This window comes from Seriola aureovittata, chromosome 16 (genome assembly GCF_021018895.1).
Source record: "Seriola aureovittata isolate HTS-2021-v1 ecotype China chromosome 16, ASM2101889v1, whole genome shotgun sequence".
In the NCBI taxonomy this organism is placed as follows: Eukaryota; Metazoa; Chordata; class Actinopteri; order Carangiformes; family Carangidae; genus Seriola; species Seriola aureovittata.
Window position 1 is genome coordinate 8,139,867 of NC_079379.1, and position 20,473 is coordinate 8,160,339.

General features: G+C 40.3%; 3 protein-coding genes and 1 long non-coding RNA gene across 4 annotated transcripts; 2 read left to right on the forward strand and 2 right to left on the reverse strand.

The window, feature by feature from the left end:
• Positions 1-234: 234 nt before the first annotated feature.
• On the reverse strand, positions 235-4,239 carry LOC130183630 (uncharacterized). The gene is made up of 4 exons (XM_056399220.1): positions 4,197-4,239; positions 2,123-2,179; positions 1,435-1,937; positions 235-1,263 (listed from the first exon to the last, which is right to left on the reverse strand). Exons 2-4 carry the CDS (start codon positions 2,143-2,145, stop codon positions 755-757), a joined length of 1,035 nt encoding a protein of 344 aa, XP_056255195.1. The 5' UTR covers positions 2,146-2,179; positions 4,197-4,239; the 3' UTR covers positions 235-754.
• A 2,319-nt stretch (positions 4,240-6,558) lies between these two features.
• LOC130183629 (uncharacterized) lies at positions 6,559-11,624 on the forward strand. Its single transcript, XM_056399219.1, has 2 exons — positions 6,559-6,707; positions 8,705-11,624. The coding sequence occupies exon 2, from the start codon at positions 8,713-8,715 to the stop codon at positions 10,762-10,764; it is 2,052 nt and encodes a 683-aa protein (XP_056255194.1). The 5' UTR covers positions 6,559-6,707; positions 8,705-8,712; the 3' UTR covers positions 10,765-11,624.
• A 4,449-nt stretch (positions 11,625-16,073) lies between these two features.
• LOC130183632 (uncharacterized) lies at positions 16,074-16,970 on the forward strand. The gene is made up of 3 exons (XR_008829858.1): positions 16,074-16,177; positions 16,259-16,292; positions 16,759-16,970. It is a non-coding gene; the product is annotated as an uncharacterized LOC130183632 (long non-coding RNA).
• Positions 16,971-17,205: 235 nt separating this feature from the next.
• On the reverse strand, positions 17,206-19,103 carry LOC130183631 (uncharacterized). The gene is made up of 3 exons (XM_056399221.1): positions 18,720-19,103; positions 18,032-18,534; positions 17,206-17,859 (listed from the first exon to the last, which is right to left on the reverse strand). Exons 1-3 carry the CDS (start codon positions 18,740-18,742, stop codon positions 17,351-17,353), a joined length of 1,035 nt encoding a protein of 344 aa, XP_056255196.1. The 5' UTR covers positions 18,743-19,103; the 3' UTR covers positions 17,206-17,350.
• Positions 19,104-20,473: the final 1,370 nt, after the last annotated feature.

Genomic DNA, 20,473 nt, shown 5'->3' on the forward strand with positions numbered 1-20,473 from the left:
TTCTGGCGGTGATCTGTGGGGCCCCTGATCAATCCAGTATTGGTTCCAAGTCATTAGGTGGCCCTGTCTTGCAAAATAAAGTCTGTGTGTGTGTGTTGTGTTGTCTGTCATTATATGTATCTTTGTTCTGTGGTAGGATTTAGGAGTCGCTGATCAACATCATGTCCCCCATCTAGTGGTCAAATGTCAGCACTACAAGACCTCGTCACATGAAGAGAACAGACCACACTCGAGTAAAGCAATCTGATTTATCCCCAAGTAAATTTGCACATACAAGGAATTAGAAGGGAACAGAAAAAACAAGTATCTATCTGAAGTGAGAAAAATACAAATACTACAACGGACGTGTTAAAACCGTCACTGCCAGGCGAGGGCAAAGGTTTGGTTTCAACATTGGTAGGGATGCATCAACCCTTCCAAAACAAGGAGGGCTTTTTCATGCTGTCAACAGAATGGTTTATTAACAAATGATCTATATTCACATTTAAATATTAATTCAAATATAGTCCATTTGCAAACCTACGCCCTTGCTGCCAGGTCCAGCGTTATCTTGAACTGCAAAACACTTCAGGTCGGCAACTTAATGGATGATTCATGTTCATTCATCAAACAAGAAAAACATGTTTATTTTTCCACCAAAACTACTCGCCTCATCACAGCATACCACCTGCAAATCTCTAACATGAAAAAAAGTTCTATGAAGCAATGAACAAAACAAACCACATCACAGCAAAGAGGGTGAGAGAATGGCAAATCATATGTAAGCATCTTCGATACTATTATTGGCGGAAGCGCGTTCTTTAAGTTTCTTGTGGTTCTTCTTCATTTCCCACATCAGGCTCTGTATGCCTTCTGTGTGAAGCAGCTCATTTCCAGTGCCCTGGCCCAGTACTGTTGTCATCTCCTCCAGCAGCTTCATCACAGGCTCCAGCAGGATCAGGTGTCGGGTCTGCAGCTCTGCCGCACTCCCCACCCCACACACCAGACCCAGCTGATTGACAGCTCGTCTCATTTTATCCTGAATATCAGCAACAACCCCCCGCTTCACAGACATATCCCGCAGTTTGGCATCCGTCTCATGAATCTTATTGTCAGCCTCTCTGATGTCAAGCTCAACCTGATAGATCAAGGAATTGTACTGATTCACTTTGTAAGAGTATGAGTTCAACTGAGATTCACAGCTCTGTACCTCCTGATTAGCTTTGTCTACAGCATCAGAGGCCTGGTCCATGTCCGATTGACCAACACCAACCATAACTGCTCCTGAAATTAAAGTAGATTCATAATCAAAAAAAAGTAGATTGATAATGAAAAAAATTGTGAAAATGAACAAATTTCTACACTGAATAGTCCCCTATTTATTTTAGTCAGCGATATAATCACTTGATTACATTGAATTAACTTGTGTAGTTATAACCTGCTGTATTTACTTACCAGCAATCCAACCCACAATTGGGATAAACATGACACCAATCCCTGCGTTCCGTACTCTCTCTGCCTCATCTCTCTTCGCCCTCATGTTGTCCAGGGTGTCTTCTGCTGACCTCAGGTTTGTCCTCTCTGTATCTAGAGCATTACTGTAACTCCTTAGAGAGGATTGGTGTGAGCTCAGCTGTGTATTCAAGTTCTGTAACTCACCCTCTTTCTGACTTTTCTGCCTTGCTAAAACACTCTGCTCTGCAGTAAGAGACTCAGTCACCCTATCCACTCGTTGAAGCTCTACTCTGGCTATCTGCTCTGACTCTTCCATCCTCTGCTTCATGTTCTTAATCTGTCGTCTGATATCATCAAAGTACTGGCATCCAGGAAGGACCATGTCTGCATCTATACTGAGGAGCATCTCTGAGACAGTGTTGAAGGAACAGAGTCCACTCTTCAGTGGCCCAATCACAGCCCGGGCCAGTTCCATCAACTCCCAGTGCTGCTGCCCTGCAGATCTGTGAGCGCAGAGAGGAAAGGGTTAAAGCTCAGAAACTGAACAGACAAAACTGAGTGGAGTCCGCTGCTAAATTATGGTGTTATAATTTCCAAACAAGTCAGCTAAGATGGTGAAAGCTCAATTTAATACCAGTTAGGCAGCATGCAGTTTCAATACAGTGAACTCTGCCATTCTAATACGTACCCACAAGAAACAGACCGAGCCATGAATACTGCAAAGTGACAGCTGGATACTTGATTACTGCAAGATGAAAACAAATACTTGGGTTAACTTATACAGGAGGAAAGACAACAGAAAAAGGTTGATGGATGACCCACTGAAGAATGAAAAATACTTCAGAAAAAAGAGAAAGAAATAAAAAAAGGAAGGGAAAAAGGAAAGTTGAAGAGTATTGGTGAATTAGACATGTCAGAAAAAAAACAGGAAAACAGCAAAAACACAGGGAGACGGTGAAACAACAGAAAGAGGAAGAGACACTTTGTATGAAGGTGATTGGACATCAATACACATACTCAGTGTTTAAACAGAGTAAAAATCAGTACCTATAGAAAATTAAAGCTGCAAGCAGCGATACGCTGACAATGCCCTGTCATGAACCTTGGAGCAACACGCATTATGTTCCTGTATGTCGTGTGTAAACCATACAGTGAAAATATTATTTAAACCAAATGATGATAGTCAATGGTTACTTCCTGTTTTCAGTGGCTGGCGCGTTCAGTATGACGTCATATTCACAAGCAGATGTCTTCAGTGTGGGACCATCATCAAACGTGAAGTTTGGGGCAGATTGGACAATTTATGTTTTAGTTAGGCTATAACAACTTCCTGTGTAATGGTGAAACATTTGCTTCACCGCCACAGTCACAGTCTTGAGCATATTCTGACCAAGGTTGAGGTGGGTGTGGTCAACCTGCTAGGAGGAACACATCAAAGTGTAAAACATGACATTTCCCGTTGCCACAAGGGGATGCTATGATTGTAACATATTGGCATCTCAGTGTCTTAAGGCCTTTATGAAACATAAAGTTTGAGGCAGTCTGGACAGTTTGTACTGGATTTATAACAACTTCCTGTTTCATGGCAAAACATTGAAATTCACTGTGCAGGCGGGCAGGTCCTCCAACGAAAACTCAAAAGCTTCACAATTTAGCATTGTAAAGGTCTTAAGATCAGACTGACTAATCATGATGTCAATCTAATTAATTCTGTGGGGGGAGTTTGTTAAAGTGTGATGACCAAAAATTGCAGAGGAAATTCAAAATGCCTGACTTCCTGTTGGGTGCATGGGTGCAGCAGCTTTCTTCTGTCTGTACACGTACATGAAGCAGAGGCCAGGGCGGCCTAATTGAAATTTTCTAGGGGGCGCTTTCAAGACATTTTCCATTTTTACAGAAAAACGCAGCGGAGGGAAGAAAATATAGAGAGTGGTGTCATAGGTTTGGGCTGAAGTTACATTAGACCCATCAAAAACATGGACACAGTCAAACACTGGAGTCGATACGACAATGGTTAAATGTCAGCACAGAAAAATGAAATAATCACAAAATTTAAAATGAAGAAAAGAAGTTTCTGACATGATGCTGAACCTGTGTCAGAAACTGATGCTGGAGATGTCTCACATGAAGCTAAAAAACTGATGAAACTGGCTGCATTACTTACATTTGAGCTAATTTTCTAACACTTCTGACGAGTAGATGACTTCAATAACTCCAAAAGACACAAAGCACTGAATAACAAGTGCATCCCAGATGGGTTCATCACTATCATGTGTCCCCTGGAAACACTTCCTTTGTTGTCTGTGCTCTTTGCAGTGCGTTTGTCTATTTGATTGTGATGTGGTTATTTGAAGCACATTTGTATGTTTGTTTTATGTTTTAAGGAATTCACAGCCCAAATGGAGACAATCACGAGAGCTGTAAGGTGCACAGAAGGTTCGTCAACATACAAATTTACATGCAGACGGTGAAAAAACTGAAGTTGAGGCAGGAAAGCAAAACGAATCCAGAGTACAGGCAAAATTCAGAAACATGCACAGGAGCACAAGGAAACATCAGGAGAGAATACAGGAACTGAAAGAGACAAGGTGACAAACACTGAGGGGGGAAACACAGACTAAATACACAATATAACAAAGATAACACAGAATAAAACAGGAAAAAACAAAGTCCAGAAACTGACTCAGAGCGCAGACGATGACCTATTTGGTGGTGTTTGTGTATTTGCAGTGCATGTGTCGTCAGAGTGACTGTAAACTTACCTGTTTAAGTAACCTCTGTGCTGCCCTCCCTGTGCTGATGCACTCAAAGTAACACAGCTCTACTATTTAAACTAAGTGGGAGTGGATAGGGATGTGTGTGTGTGTGTGTGTGTGTGTGTTGGGGGGGGGGGATCATGTGATTTCAGTGAAACAGTGTGACTTGCAAACATACATGGAGCAAAGTGAAAGAACAGTAGAGTTCTGATGAATAAAGGTGCTTTTCACACAGATTTAAGGAAGTTTATATAAAAATAGACAGAATTAGTGGTGGTAAGGTAATACCTATGCTGACTTGAATTACATCATTATATTTTATTTCTCACTATCCTGTTGATTCAACTCATGTAATGTGAGTAACGTACATGTTGGAGACAATGTGGCAAATTAATGTTATATTTTCCAATTTGATTTATTTTCTTTGTTTTTATTTCTTTATTGTTTAAAAATAATATTTTGAATTATGGTTTAGCTCCACCTGAGTGTGGAGCGGAAGTGCTTCCCTATATTTGGAGTACGGCCCGTGAATGTTTTCATATTGGTGTTTTGCATCATCTTTGGAAAATTGATATGTTATGGAACATTCGGATTTATGTGGCACTCGTGGAATAATAAATGCACGTTTTGTAAGTACAACGAAATTTGTGGGATCTTTTATTCGTGTGGAGTACGACGCGTCCACTTGGTGTAAAGCCGGTTGCACCCACCTCAATGGCTTGTAGACACTTTTATTGGATCCTGGAATCAAGCCATACAGTACATTTGACTGTAAATATGTGTTCCTGGAGAGAACACAGAGCTCAGTGTTGCACATTTTTAAAGTACTAACCAGAGTAGCAAGCTAAAACCACCATACCAATCACATGAGAGCCTGATGAGAGCTCTGTGCATTATTTTTTAATTTTGATGTAATTTCAGTGAAACGTTGAGACTTGCAAACATAGGTGGAGCAAAGTGAAAGTGAAAGTGTAACAGGCATCCAGTTGAGTCCTGACAGGAGGTCTGCCCAAATTCATTGACCTAATTATCTAATGTTAATTTGATACGATCATGACCAACACCCTGATCTCATCTGTAAGAATTGTCCTTGCAGTGTAACACCTAGGTTCAAGTTATCAGGGGGTAGGAGGGGCTCTTATGCTGGATCAGCAAATCCACAGTAGTTAAATATTATCTCCTTGATCAAAGGATCAAGGGGCCGACTCAGTGGGGTTATAGATTGCTCCTAGGTGTCAGCAAGTCTACACTGAAGAATGTGTATATTCTTCCGCGTGATCAAGCTGTGATTTCTGTGTGATTGATTGTCTGATTGTTTACATGTGTTTTCACATGTGACATTCTGAGTTCAGGTGATTGCTAATTGAGCGTGGTGTTTCAGTGGCAGTGTTTAGCAATTCACACACAAAGGCTTTAAGTTTTGAATGATGTGTCTAATGTAGAGAAGTGTGTTTTGCAAAAAGTGTAAGGTGTCAAGTTTCAAAATCTGTGCATTATTTTTTAATTTTGATGTAATTTCAGTGAAACATTGAGACTTGCAAACATAGGTGGAGCAAAGTGAAAGTGAAAGTGTAACAGGCATCCAGTTGAGTCCTGACAGGAGGTATTATTAGTCTCTTAGATGTGGGAAGTGTTGTGTAACATTCAGGATTTGGTTCCAGCCTGACTGGCCAGCTGAATCATGCCTGGTAGATCAGAATACTTTATCCTTGATATGGGAACCTTCAACAGATTTACTTATACTGCCATCTAGTGGAGGGCTAACTCAGTAAAATATGTCTCTTCATACCCAGTCTGACACAGGTACTTTCAATGTAAGGGGTTAGGGGTCAGGGTTATGGAGGCTTCAACCCCCAGAAAAGAGCTCCGTCACTGTGAGCAAGGAAAAAATAAATAAATAAATAAAAATAATAACAATAATATTCTCTGCAAAAACAACAATAGGTCCCTTGTGCCTTTGGGACTAGGGCCCTAATTAAAAGTAGTGTAAAAACAATGACTCAAAATAGCTCATCATTACTCATTAATTTTGTGTAGACTACACTGACTTAATGTTCACAATAGCATAGTTTACAGATAGATAGATAGATTACACATTTTAAATGCATTTTTTTTTAAATCTTAAAGTCAAACATTCGGAAATTGAGTTCAATAAGGCTTCAAGTTCCCTTTTGCGCAGGTTTCAAGATATTTGCATAATCATAAGCAGAATAACTGGCACCAGAGTGTGTGTGTCTGTGTGTTTGTGTGTGCGTGATAGTGTGTGTGTGTGTGTGTGTGTGTGTGTCGGGGTCGGGGCTGGAGGTGGGGGATCATGTGATTTCCATGAAATAGCATGACTTCGAGACAGACTGATCAGGGAAAGTGAAAGTGGACAGGAGAGGTCAGTTGAGTGCGGAGAGGAGGAGCTGGTCTCCCAGATCAGTATATATACAAGTCATTTGACATGAGTTCTGCACCAACCTACCCACCGCTAAGCGAAAGTGGAGTCTCTTTCTTCCTTCAACTACAGGAAAGGTAAGTGAATTGACATTTTCATATATCTCAGGACATACTGCAAATCTTATGTAAATCATACTTCAGGGACTTAGTTTGCCATCGATATTTTTTCTGTGGACAGAAAATGATTGTTTATGAATTAGAATCAGAAACTTGGCAATACCATACCTAAAGGAATAACTGCTAAACACCTAAACTCACTCCTGTGTCTGCTAATCGGGGACATATTGTCTTTTCTGGTCACACATTTTGGCGACAACAGTATTGCCTTTTAGTTAATCTTGTTTATTTTTTACTATGCGTTATAATTTGTTCATTTAAAATCATATTTATACGTGTATGTCTGTAACAGGCAGAAACTGATAAAAATGAAGCAGTTCATGCAACATTCATTAACACCAAGCTTTTCTAAGAACAGGGACATTCTGCGTTACACAGAACACACCCCAGCTCAATCATTAACCCATTAATGTGTAGCATATCACAAGCACATAACACACAGAGGTCATTATTGTTGTAAGTTGTCAGATTTTGACATAAAAAATGCAGAATGTGAATGTATGTGGTAATTCCTCCTGAACCCATTTCAGAAGGAAAACAAAATGAATCATGCCTCATTTGCCTCCCATTTATGTTACTTCCTCCCCTCCCTTTTCCGGAGTTTATATGAAATGTTGATCAGTTGAAAGGTTGAAAGGAGGAGGTTTTGAGTGAGTGAATGCTTGTGCTTGGACACACGCTATGGAATGAATAGTTATAGTTATAGGGTATCATATTTGATACCCTATAATCCAGAGATATTTCTTTAGACAGTGGCTTTCTTTGGTCTGCATAAAGCGAAATTAGAAATGTTATATGAAGGACAAAAAAAATGACATTGTTATAAATAAATAAATAAATAAATAAATAAATAAAAAAATGCAAATTGAAAACATTTTGTTAATGAAAAAAATGCTGCACTGCTCTGCTCTACTGTGCTGAGTAAGAGGCTGAGAGGCAGAGCTGCACATGCAGTCCACACAGCAGCTGACAGACACATGGCTGAGCTTCCTTCCTTCTCTCTCTCTCAGAGCGCCCTCTAGCAGTCAAGGCATTAGTAGCATACATCATGAAACAATATAACCAATCTGACTTTTTGAGTAGGACTTCCTACTCAATTAACATACGGACACAGAAATAAATGAAGAAATGTAGAAATGTAGAAATGCATAAATAAATAAATTTGGAAAAAACAAATAATTAAATAATTGTACAAATGAAGAAATACATAAATAAATAAATAATTAGAATTTTGAAATGCCTAAATGAACAGGTGATAATTGTATAAATAAATAAATAAATAATTAAATGAATAAATAAATAAATAAATAAATGTAATAGCATTTTTTATGACCAAAATCTATTTATTTTGCATTTATTTATGTATTTAATTATTCATTTCTTCATTTATTTATTTATTTATACTTGTGTCATTTTTTGTCCTTCATAATTTTGTATACCATGTGGAATATTACAAATACATGTGAGTTTTGAACAAATAGTTAAAGGTGTTCAAATTTTCAAAAACGTGCTCATTGTGGTTTGTTATTTTACACCGAACAACTGTCATGTTTTGTCATGGCAGAAACTTTTTGTTAATTTTATTTTGGACTTTTTGCACTTCCTGTTTTATTTTGTATTGGTTTCCTTGTGTGTCTGTGTGTTGCTTCTTGTCATGGTCCTGTTTCTGTGTGGTGATTGTCTGCCCCGCCCTAATGTGTTTCACCTGTGTTCAATCACCCTTGCCTCCCTTGTCTATATAGTCTTTGTGCTCCCCTTTGTCTGTTTAGTTCAGGGTTTGTTCACGTCTGTTCATGTCTGGATCTTTTGTTAAATAAACCTGCCTGCACCTTCTCTCATGTGTTGGCTGCATTTGGGTCCAACTTACCTCGCAACCCCAGACAACAATAACCTCACCGAAAGCAGTTGTACAGTAAAAAATGCCTGACGTCTTTTGTTTCCCCTTTTTTCAACAGTACACAACATGGCCAACCAAATTGCAAAGACCACTCAAAGTCTCACCACTGCAGCAGAGATGCGAGAAACCACCAGGATGCTGATGCAACCCAATGCAAACTGGGAGGAGTATCTGACTCCTGCTCCCCTCTCTATTGCCATCATGGGGGAACTTGTTTTCATCTCCTCATGTGAAGACTTCTCCATCAACAAGAATGCCCCAAAAAATGGCTTCAAGTTCATAAAGTACCCAGAATCCTTCAGGGCCTGTCTTATGCAAATCTGTAACTCAGGCTGGGGCGCATTTAATGAGGCCCACAAGAATATGGATCAGATCCGCATTCACACGGGAACAGTTCCTGATTACATGAAGGCCGCAGTCAACATCCTTTTCAACGCCACTGATGAAGTTATTGAAAATCTCCTGCCAAATCAACTGCAAAACATTCGTGAAATTGCAGACGACTGCGTGACACTAGCAGGCGATGTTGAAAAGAAGTATACTGATGTCATCAATTTAATCCAGGAGCTGTTGGAGGCCTGTATCAATGCCCAACACTTTTATGGAGAAGAGCTAGAAAATGTTAAGATGAAACTGGAAGAGACCAAATTGAGGGAGCAGACTTCCAAACGTCTGAATGAACAGTCCAAGAAAGCAATGGAGGCCATGTCAAAAGAGGTGGAAGAAGCACAAGATGCATTCAAGCAATCCATGGATTCCCTTCCTTCTGGGTGGGAGATGATCGGCATGGATTTTGTTGAAGGACTCACATCATCTGTAAATGGAATAATTAGTGGTCTCACTTCTCAAATTACTGGTTCTCCCCAGGGAGCAGTGGGATCATCCCCAAACATGAGCATCACAGATGAGAAAGTTGGTGATGGGATCACACAAATGAGAGCCTGCAGCAAGTCTGAAGAGATTCTGACGCTTGTGGGAACTCTCAAAAACTGTGTCGGTGAAGAGGATATCGACTGGAAGAACCTGTATGATCAGAAGAATAAATGCCCAAAGTCTACCTGGGCTCAGAAACAATTTCAGAGGATCTTTAAGGAAATGGAGAAGATGCCACAGGACAAAGCATGCTCAAAGGTTTTGAAACTCTGCAGAAAGAGCTTAAACATATGTGAGGATCTGGCAAAGTACTCCCCAGATAAGAAGTGGGATGAGGCGACAACTAAACGGCTGATAAAGGAGGTCAGTGAGTTGAATGATAGTGCCCTCGCTTTTGACTCTTCAAGCAAAGGAACTTTAAACACTCCAGCTCTTGCCCCAAAACCACCGATGATGTACAAAGCAGAGGGCGGCTCAGAAAAAAAGTCAGCTGGCCAGAGAGCATCTGAGAATGCCCGTTTCCGCATAGAGCAGAGCCGAGAACAGCTCAAACAATCACGGCAGTCATATGAGAAGTGTGTGGAGAACATGGAGAAGAATCAGAAGGAGCTGACTGATATCCTGGTTGAAATGCAGAACTGCAAAATCAAAGAGGTTGACTTTGAAACCACCATCAAAATGTTGGTCAAGGGTCTCGATGCCATGGGCAGAGTCAAAGAGCAGTGGGAGAAGATGGTGCGCTTCTTCCAGATGGTCTCCAACATCATCAAAACTAGCCTCAGCAAGACTCTGCGCAATTTTGTCCAAACATCTGAAGATACAAAGAAACTTTCTTACAATGGCAAGCTCTTTACAAAAGACCTCCTGTACAATCAGGCTTTCCAAGCTTCCAACATTGCCAGCCTGGTCCACATGATTTCAATGACCTACACTGAAGTGTCCAACAAGTACCTGATGGACAGAGTGAGCAGCCTGGGCAAGCTCATGGTCATGGATAAGGATAAACCACAATTCCTTCAGGAGCGTCAGAATCTGCAGGACTCCTGCCAAGAAGCTCAAAAAGGGATTCTGCGGCTGGTCCTGAAGAACAAGGACGAATTTCAGAAGAAGACCGATGCCAGGATGGCAAAAATAGAGGGCGAACTGAAGGCCATTCTGCCAGCTGCTCCACCCCAGGAGACTGAGAGAATCAAACAAATTGTTCAGGCCAGCTTTACTGAACAAGAACAAAACGATTACTGCTGAGTCAAGTTAATTGTTTTCATGTGAGAAACGTTACATGCCTGCTTTTAGGAAGCAATCTTATATAGCCATGCTAGTTTCTCATGTAAGCTCTGACCTTTCTGCTTTGTTCTCTCCTTATGGTTCATTTTATGTGTAAGTAATGCAGGAACATATAAACAGAGCTATAGAAGTGTTGGTGTGTCTAAAGAAATATATCTTGCTTTTAAAAATGATTTCTCACACATGTTTAATCACACCACATTACTTCTGTACAGTAAAACCATTTTCTTCAGACTATGAATTCTGAGGTCTGGGTTCTGTTATTCTGACTCCAGCCATGGCAGTAGTAGGGTGCTGTTTTTATTGGAAATGTATTGACAATTACAAAGACTGGATCAGTTTTGTTGTAGTAATCTAATAAAGTAATCTATTACATGGTTAAGAGATGACAATGGCTATGGACTACCATTCCTAGATGTGCTATAGATGGCAGATCAAAGCATATAGATTATGGCGAGGCCTAGTCAACAGGAGCTACACATGATATGTATCAAAAGTTGTAAAATACTACAATTAGGCGCTCTCATGTCTTCTCACCTACTATTGAAACCATTTATTAATGAATAAATATTGAAGCTGACACGTTAATTGAACACATAAAAGTCACAAAATATTTAATTCATGCAACAATGTGTGTTAAGCCTCTATCATGCCTGTATCTACCATTGAGACATCATCTGGACAAAGAGGCCAGGCCAGGGGGAAGTTGAGGAGGTGAGGAGGTCATGTGAGAAGGAGGGTGACCAGCAGATGTTCTGTTTTTGGTTTTTTTTGCTCTGCATTATCTGTTCTCTCTTTTTTGAATAAATTTTTGAAGATGATGAATGCCTTTTCTTTACACATACCGCATAAACAAGCAACCATATATCTCACAAACCATCATATCATTATATATATACTATCTCTACTACATGCTGCAACAATTAATGCACCAAAGTATAAAAACCTGAATATTAACATACCAAACTATCAATAACCTTGATATTAATGTATCAATGTTTCAAAAGCCTCGATATTAAGGGTTAAAGTTAGGGTTAGGAACCACCTCATAGTGGGTTATTCTTGAATAACTTTTGTCCCGAATGAGAAAGAGACTTGAAAGACAATTTTCGCCAGGGGGTTAGTGGGATTCTGCAACGGTACCAGGCTCACGTCTGTATGACGAGCAGAACAAACAATCAAACCACTATATCTATTATCTCTTTACATGTTTCACAAATAGTGCACCAAAGTATCAAAAACCTGGATATTAACATAAGAAAGTATCAATAACCTGGATATCAATGTACCAAAGTATCGATAACCTGGATATTAACGTACTAAAGCATCAATAACCTGAAGACTAAGGTACCAACATATCAAAAACCTTCTCGATGACCCTCCCTGTGCAGTCCAACGATTACACAGTTTGTAATGGAGAGCCAAAGGAAAAGGCACGGGCCAGCGCATGTCACTCCGGGTTCTCCAAACCATGTATACTGACCCAAATTGGAAAGGGAAAGAAAGAGAAGAGAAAAGGAGAGAAGAGATGAGGCCATAAGGTTGTGCAGGTAAATCAGCAGTAGGTGGCGGTATAACCAAAGGCAGGAGCACTGTTCGCAGTGTAGTCCAACTTTTTTATAAATCATGTTTAAGATTTCCGATTTATCAGGTTTATAGAGTTCATTCCTTTCAAAGTAATAATTTTATTTCTGAATTTTAGGAAACATCATCACAAGTGGATCTCCAGACTATTATACATTACCATGAATGAACCTGTCTGGAGCTAGATGAACAAAAAATAGGTAAAATGCCATTTAGAGAAGGCAAGCCAAACAGGCTATCAGGAGGGGTTAGGGGTTGGGTTACAGTGACACTTGGTACTCACATGAATCATCATGACTTCTTTGCTCTAACAGCCATCGTTTTGAGAGGTGCTTGAATGCTTTTTCTAGGGCATTAACATCTTTACCTGAGGTGGTGATTCATAACTAACGACAGAGTATAATGCATTAGCACAGGTTTGGGGACAGGTTCCTGTCAGCAGCATTACTTCCTCTTCTCTTCCCATGTCTACTTCAGCCATCCAACACATAGATAATGCAGAGGCTGCGGTTTGGACCACATGTCAGCCCATGACTCAGTCACAGGTCACATTCAAAATGATCAACTACGTAATGTGATCTGGCTGGAAACTCACGAGAATACATTCCAAGGCCAAGCTTTAATGGAGCTGTTGGGGACCAAACAGGATTCCTGAAGTTAAACTCAGGTGTATAGTGATTAAAGGGGAGATACTATAGTAACTGGCTGGTTTCTTGCCTTTTTTTGTACTTTTGAGTCCAGACTGGGAATTTATAACAAATTAGGAGAGTGCAATTGTAGTCTAGTGTTTCATGTAATGTGAGTAACATACATTTGACTGTAAATATGTGTTCCTGGGGAGAACACAGAGCTCAGTGTTGCACATGCGCAGTATGTGCAACATACTTTTTTCCTGGAGAGAAGTTTCCAGGAACTGTGTGGACTATAAGAAGAGTCTCTAGGTTAAGTTATTCAACTTCACTGAGTGTTTTCTTATTCACAACCGTTGGCAGGGCATTTTTAAAGTACTAACCAGAGTAGCTAGCTAAAACCACCATACCAATCACATGAGAGCCTGCAGTGCATGATGAGAGCTCTGCCCAAATTCATTGACCTAATTATCTAATGTTAATTTGATACGATCATGACCAACACCCTGATCTCATCTGTAAGAATTGTCCTTGCAGTGTAACACCTAGGTTCAAGTTATCAGGGGGTAGGAGGGGCTCTTATGCTGGATCAGCAAATCCACAGTAGTTAAATATTATCTCCTTGATCAAAGGATCAAGGGGCCGACTCAGTGGGGTTATAGATTGCTCCTAGGTGTCAGCAAGTCTACACTGAAGAATGTGTATATTCTTCCGCGTGATCAAGCTGTGATTTCTGTGTGATTGATTGTCTGATTGTTTACATGTGTTTTCACATGTGACATTCTGAGTTCAGGTGATTGCTAATTGAGCGTGGTGTTTCAGTGGCAGTGTTTAGCAATTCACACACAAAGGCTTTAAGTTTTGAATGATGTGTCTAATGTAGAGAAGTGTGTTTTGCAAAAAGTGTAAGGTGTCAAGTTTCAAAATCTGTGCATTATTTTTTAATTTTGATGTAATTTCAGTGAAACATTGAGACTTGCAAACATAGGTGGAGCAAAGTGAAAGTGAAAGTGTAACAGGCATCCAGTTGAGTCCTGACAGGAGGTGTTATTAGTCTCTTAGATGTGGGAAGTGTTGTGTAACATTCAGGATTTGGTTCCAGCCTGACTGGCCAGCTGAATCATGCCTGGTAGATCAGAATACTTTATCCTTGATATGGGAACCTTCAACAGATTTACTTATACTGCCATCTAGTGGAGGGCTAACTCAGTAAAATATGTCTCTTCATACCCAGTCTGACACAGGTACAGTCTGCCACCAGACATCAGAATGATGTAACCAACCGAGTTCCTCCACAAAACTGATGTTCTACATTCATTATCATCATTAAATCTCAACTGTAGCTTCATCCAGTTCTGTGAAGCGAACAGCCCACAGACAGGTGACAGATTAAAGGAAAAACCAACCAAGTATCTTAGAAAAGGTGTTGTGCCACCATGTACTGCCAGAACAGCTTCAAGGCTCCTTGGCATCGATTCTCCAAGTCTCTGAACTCTGGTGTTGGGATGAACACCATTCTTCCACGAGGTATTCCCTCATTTGGTGTTTGTGATGATGGTGGTGGAGAGTGCTGTCTAATGTGTCGCTCCAAAATCTCCAGTCCACTAGACTCAGATCTGGTGTCTGTGACGGTTTTTGGCTGGACTGCAACAGTGGGGCCAGCCCTATAATCGCGAAAGTCCTTGACAGAGCGAGTGACTGAGTAATGCTATTTCCAGCACTTGAGTGCTGAGCCGCAGTCCACCGAGCTGCTCTGGTTTTTCGGCTGCTCGGGAACTGCAGGGAAGCAGAGTAGTGCTTCCAATACACTGAGCCACTATGGCAAACAAACTACTTTCATTACATGTATCATTATTACTAACAGAGGCAGGTGGCTGTGGCTCAGGAGGCAGAGCTGGTCGTGCTAAATCAGAAGGTCGGTGGTTTGATCCCCAGCTCTTCCAAGCCCAAAATTGAAATTGATGTATCATCGGTGTGTGAATGTGTGTGTATGGTAGAAAAGCGCTTTATGAATGTGCGTGTAAATGGGTGAATGTGACTAGTAGTGTAAAGTGCTTTGAGGTGTCGTTAGGACTTGAAAAGCGATATAAAAATGCATTCTGTTTAGAGGAACAACTAAACATAAGACACACTGAGAGGAGAGCAGGAGGGAGGGAGAGAGAGAAGTTATTGGTATTACTATGTAACCACTATGACCAACTCCAGATATCAAACAGTAAAGACCTTCCTCAAATAAAAGTCTGTTAAGTTCTGGAGCTGGAAGTAAGTAAAGGCTAAACTATTGTGGATCCCAGACGGAGGCTTTGAGCTGTGTGAGAGATATATACAGCTGAAATCACAGCTCTGTCTTGTCTTTAATTTATGTGATTGGTGATTTTGTCATATGATGTCACAGTTATAAAAGGGTAGCCACCCTTTAATATAACTGTTAAAAGTTAATTGTTAAGTGGACTAATTGCACACTCCTAATGCTATCATATTGCCAAATCTCCATAAATCAATCTGCTACCCACAGCTCAACCATAATGTAACCACTGAATTCACATCGTAATCCCTGCCACTCATCACTGAAAAAAGCGATGGCATTACTGCAGTGTGTTACTAAAAATGTGTTAACTGCAATCTCACAGATGCTGAAGTCTTAATAGATTTAATGTTAAAAATTCCCGCCTAACAGGGGTTATTATACATACAGTTAATAATCAATGACGTGTTTGTTCTCAGATATAGCAGCAGTGTCGGTGGAGCAGTGTCAGAGTCGTTACGAAGACATGAAGAGGAAAAGTCACGCTAACGAGAAGATCTTCAGCGCCTCCTTTCTGAAACAGCTTGACATCGTTTACCTGCATGCATGTCTTGTGCAATGTTTATTAGTTCTAACCCTAAAAAAGTTGAAGTCTGCAGTTTGTTCAGATGAACATTAGTACAACATGTTACACCTATACATCAGTGTTTTGTTGTTCATGTGTAGGAAACATGTAGTTAATGTTTATTTATCATAGATGAATGTGCATTTCATAAGTAGTAACTTACTTAATGTGTTGAATTGTTATTTTCAGCCGTTTCCTTGTGAGGACGGAGGTCGACAGGCTACAGACAGCAGAGGAGAGTACTGCCATGCTAAAGACCACAGCAGCAGAGCTGGAGTCAGATTACCACTGGTGAGTGAGCTAACAGTACACTGGTTCAGTCTGGTTGGGTCCTGTTTGGTCTAACAGTGTTGTTTGCTTGTTTTTGTGCAGGGCACTCTAAGCAGATCTGAGTGGGAAGCAACTAGTAAGTTTTTCCATTAACTTTAGTGAAATGTTTAACCACCTTTCTTGTCACCAAATATTTTGTCACAGAAACTGGATATTTCTTCAAAGACATCTGGAGTTTTTAATCCTGAGGTGACACAAACCTGCTGTTTTCTTCATCCTCCTGTGATGAAGATGAGTCGTAATGACTAAAGTTTGACGCTAGTGACCTATAAATGTACCCGGTACACACCATTGTGGTTCAGATAAAAAGGCTTAAAAGTGGTTTAGATACATGTTTTCAATGTAACTGTAACAGGAAGTAGAGAATCACTGTCCATGATGTCCGGGGGTTAAAAACAGAATCCTATAGAATCACAACAGGTATCTACCTCCCAATGAGAAGGTGACTTTAAATGTCATAAGCATCCTGAATGACCTGGATGACAGGACTCAACTGTTCATAATTAACTGAAACTTTCACCTGTCTTCTCTGTTCTGTCCAGGTATCTACCTGGTGTTTGTGTTCCAGAAGATGTGTTGATCCTGAAAACAAAGTCTTATTGTTTGACTCGTGAAATTACCTGCTGCTCATCAGCTCACCTGTTCTCCATCTTGTGTGCGTACAGTGTTTACCTGTTTTCTTTTGAAATCAGTTTTTGATAAAGTATGAACTGTTTAAGTTTGTTGAAATGAATAAAAACTAAATTTAAAGTAAGCATAGGTTTGGGCTCAACATTGGTAGGGACGCATCAACCCTTCCAAAACAAGGAGGGCTTTTTCATGCTGTCAACAGAATGGTTTATTAACAAATGATCTATATTCACATTTAAATATTAATTCAAATATTGTCCATATGCAAACCTACACCCTTGCTGCCAGGTCCAGCGTTATCTTGAACTGCAAAACACTTCAGGTCGGCAACTTAATGGATGATTCATGTTCATTCATCAAACAAGAAAAACATGTTTATTTTTCCACCAAAACTACTCGCCTCATCACAGCATACCACCTGCAAATCTCTAACATGAAAAAAGTTCTATGAAGCAATGAACAAAACAAACCACATCACAGCAAAGAGGGTGAGAGAATGGCAAATCATATGTAAGCATCTTCGATACTATTATTGGCGGAAGCGCGTTCTTTAAGTTTCTTGTGGTTCTTCTTCATTTCCCACATCAGGCTCTGTATGCCTTCTGTGTGAAGCAGCTCATTTCCAGTGCCCTGGCCCAGTACTGTTGTCATCTCCTCCAGCAGCTTCATCACAGGCTCCAGCAGGATCAGGTGTCGGGTCTGCAGCTCTGCCGCACTCCCCACCCCACACACCAGACCCAGCTGATGGACAGCTCGTCTCATTTTATCCTGAATATCAGCAACAACCCCCCGCTTCACAGACATATCCCGCAGTTTGGCATCCGTCTCATGAATCTTATTGTCAGCCTGTCTGATGTCAAGCTCAACCTGATAGATCAAGGAATTGTACTGATTCACTTTGTAAGAGTATGAGTTCACCTGAGATTCACAGCTCTGTACCTCCTGATTAGCTTTGTCTACAGCATCAGAGGCCTGGTCCATGTCCGATTGACCAACACCAACCATAACTGCTCCTGAAATTAAAGTAGATTCATAATCAAAAAAAAGTAGATTGATAATGAAAAAACATGTGAAAATGAACAAATTTCTACACTGGATAGTCCCCTATTTATTTTAGTCAGCGATATAATCACTTGATTACATTTGAATTAACTTGTATAAGTATAACCTGCTGTATTTACTTACCAGCAATCCAACCCACAATTGGGATAAACATGACACCAATCCCTGCGTTCCGTACTCTCTCTGCCTCATCTCTCTTCGCCCTCATGTTGTCCAGGGTGTCTTCTGCTGACCTCAGGTTTGTCCTCTCTGTATCTAGAGCATTACTGTAACTCCTTAGAGAGGATTGGTGTGAGCTCAGCTGTGTATTCAAGTTCTGTAACTCACCCTCTTTCTGACTTTTCTGCCTTGCTAAAACACTCTGCTCTGCAGTAAGAGACTCAGTCACCCTATCCACTCGTTGAAGCTCTACTCTGGCTATCTGCTCTGACTCTTCCATCCTCTGCTTCATGTTCTTAATCTGTCGTCTGATATCATCAAAGTACTGGCATCCAGGAAGGACCATGTCTGCATCTATACTGAGGAGCATCTCTGAGACAGTGTTGAAGGAACAGAGTCCACTCTTCAGTGGCCCAATCACAGCCCGGGCCAGTTCCATCAACTCCCAGTGCTGCTGCCCTGCAGATCTGTGAGCGCAGAGAGGAAAGGGTTAAAGCTCAGAAACTGAACAGACAAAGCTGAGTGGAGTCCGCTGCTAAATTATGGTGTTATTATTTCCAAACAAGTCAGCTAAGATGGTGAAAGCTCAATTTAATACCAGTTAGGCAGCATGCAGTTTCAATACAGTGAACTCTGCCATTCTAATACGTACCCACAAGAAACAGACCGAGCCATGAATACTGCAAAGTGACAGCTGGATACTTGATTACTGTAAGATGAAAACAAATACTTGGGTTAACTTATAAAGGAGGAAAGACAACAGAAAAAGGTTGATGGATGACCCACTGAAGAATGAAAAATACTTCAGAAAAAAGAGAAAGAAATAAAAAAAAGGAAGGGAAGAAGGAAAGTTGAAGTGTATTGGTGAACTAGAAAATTCCAGGGAAATTTTGAGTGCCACGGGGGCTACTGCCGGGATGAGTACATGATTTATTTCCAGTGTTCAAAAGTCACCCTGATCATATTCTGGTTTTGAGAAATGTCTTGATATAAAAGACTCTGATATAAAACAATGTCACATCCCTCCATCATGTATTATGTGGGAAATATCTCATATTCTGTGTTGTTTTATTTAATAAAACAAGAGGCAACATGTCTTCAAACTGGCATTTAAAGGGTTAAAATCCTGAAAACTAATAAACATTTGGTAGGTTTGAGCAGAACTGAAGTGGTTTAAGAGATGTATGCAAAAAAAAGCAGAAAAAAATATTGATATATGATGATTTTATAGCATTTTCTTTGTGTGTCCTTTTTTGGACGCGAGGAACCCCAGAGGGTACAAAATGTGTTACCAGTGTATAATAGACCTGTAACAGTAACTGACGTTTAAATTTTGTGCAGACCCTGCCTGTCAAAGTTACGTTTTATGAATCCCAACAACTATGTCTACATTTTCAGAAAGAATTATTTGTCTCCTTTTTACGGTTTGGCCGCGAGCTCGAGTTAAAAATAAAAATAAAGGTTATTTTTTACTGCTTCACGCACTCTAGCCAACTGACGCTTTCACTCTAACTTTGAAGAAAAAGTGATTTGCACTCCTCCTTTGAGTGCTCACAGTTTGAAAAGTTTACATGTTATGTAAAAACAGTTCCTGTCTTTTTGAGAGAGCAGAAGTTTTCCTCCGTTTTATAGTTTGAATCACATTTCTACGTGCAGGTATGAGAGAGCTGTGTGACTCAGAAAAAAGGTGCAATTTTGTCGAAAAAAGGTGGGTTTCTAAAGAAAATTCCAATGCATTTCTAATGCATTATTTATTCCCAGTTTTTTGGGAATAACTTTGGGAAAAATTGGAATTTTAACACCAAAAGTCATAGCACCCCTTTCTGGATCAAGACGCACGTTTTGATGTATATATTACCGGGGTTTTCTCAAAGCTGCGGGACGAGCTCCGCCCCGAGGCACTCCTCTCAGCTATTCTAGCTGTAGAGGAGTGCCTCGGAGCTGAGCACCCGTTGCACTAACTAGAAAATTCCAGGGAAATTTTGAGTGCCACAGGGGCTACTGCCCCGCATTCAATTCAAGCAGGGGCTAATTATTTTCTGTAAAAATAAGTGGTATTGTACCTCTTAAAATTGGTAAAATTTGAAGGATGGAGGCACAAATGGCTCAACAAAAATGAACTTATTTGCCAATAGGTTGAAGCACATAGCAAGCAAAGAACCAATCAAGAAACAGGAAGCAGGAGAAGAAAAGAACAAACTACTGTCAGACACATACACAGAAATAATCAGAACACTATTTTGTTGCCATGTCAATGTTTGAACAGGAAGGGTTTCAAAGGCCAAACGCATGGTGCCGGTGGATGGATGGGTAGTTGGACAATCACATGAGTAACATTACAGTAATTTCTACCTGATTCAATTAAATTAAAAAAATTAAGAAAATTAAAATAACACATGGATCTTC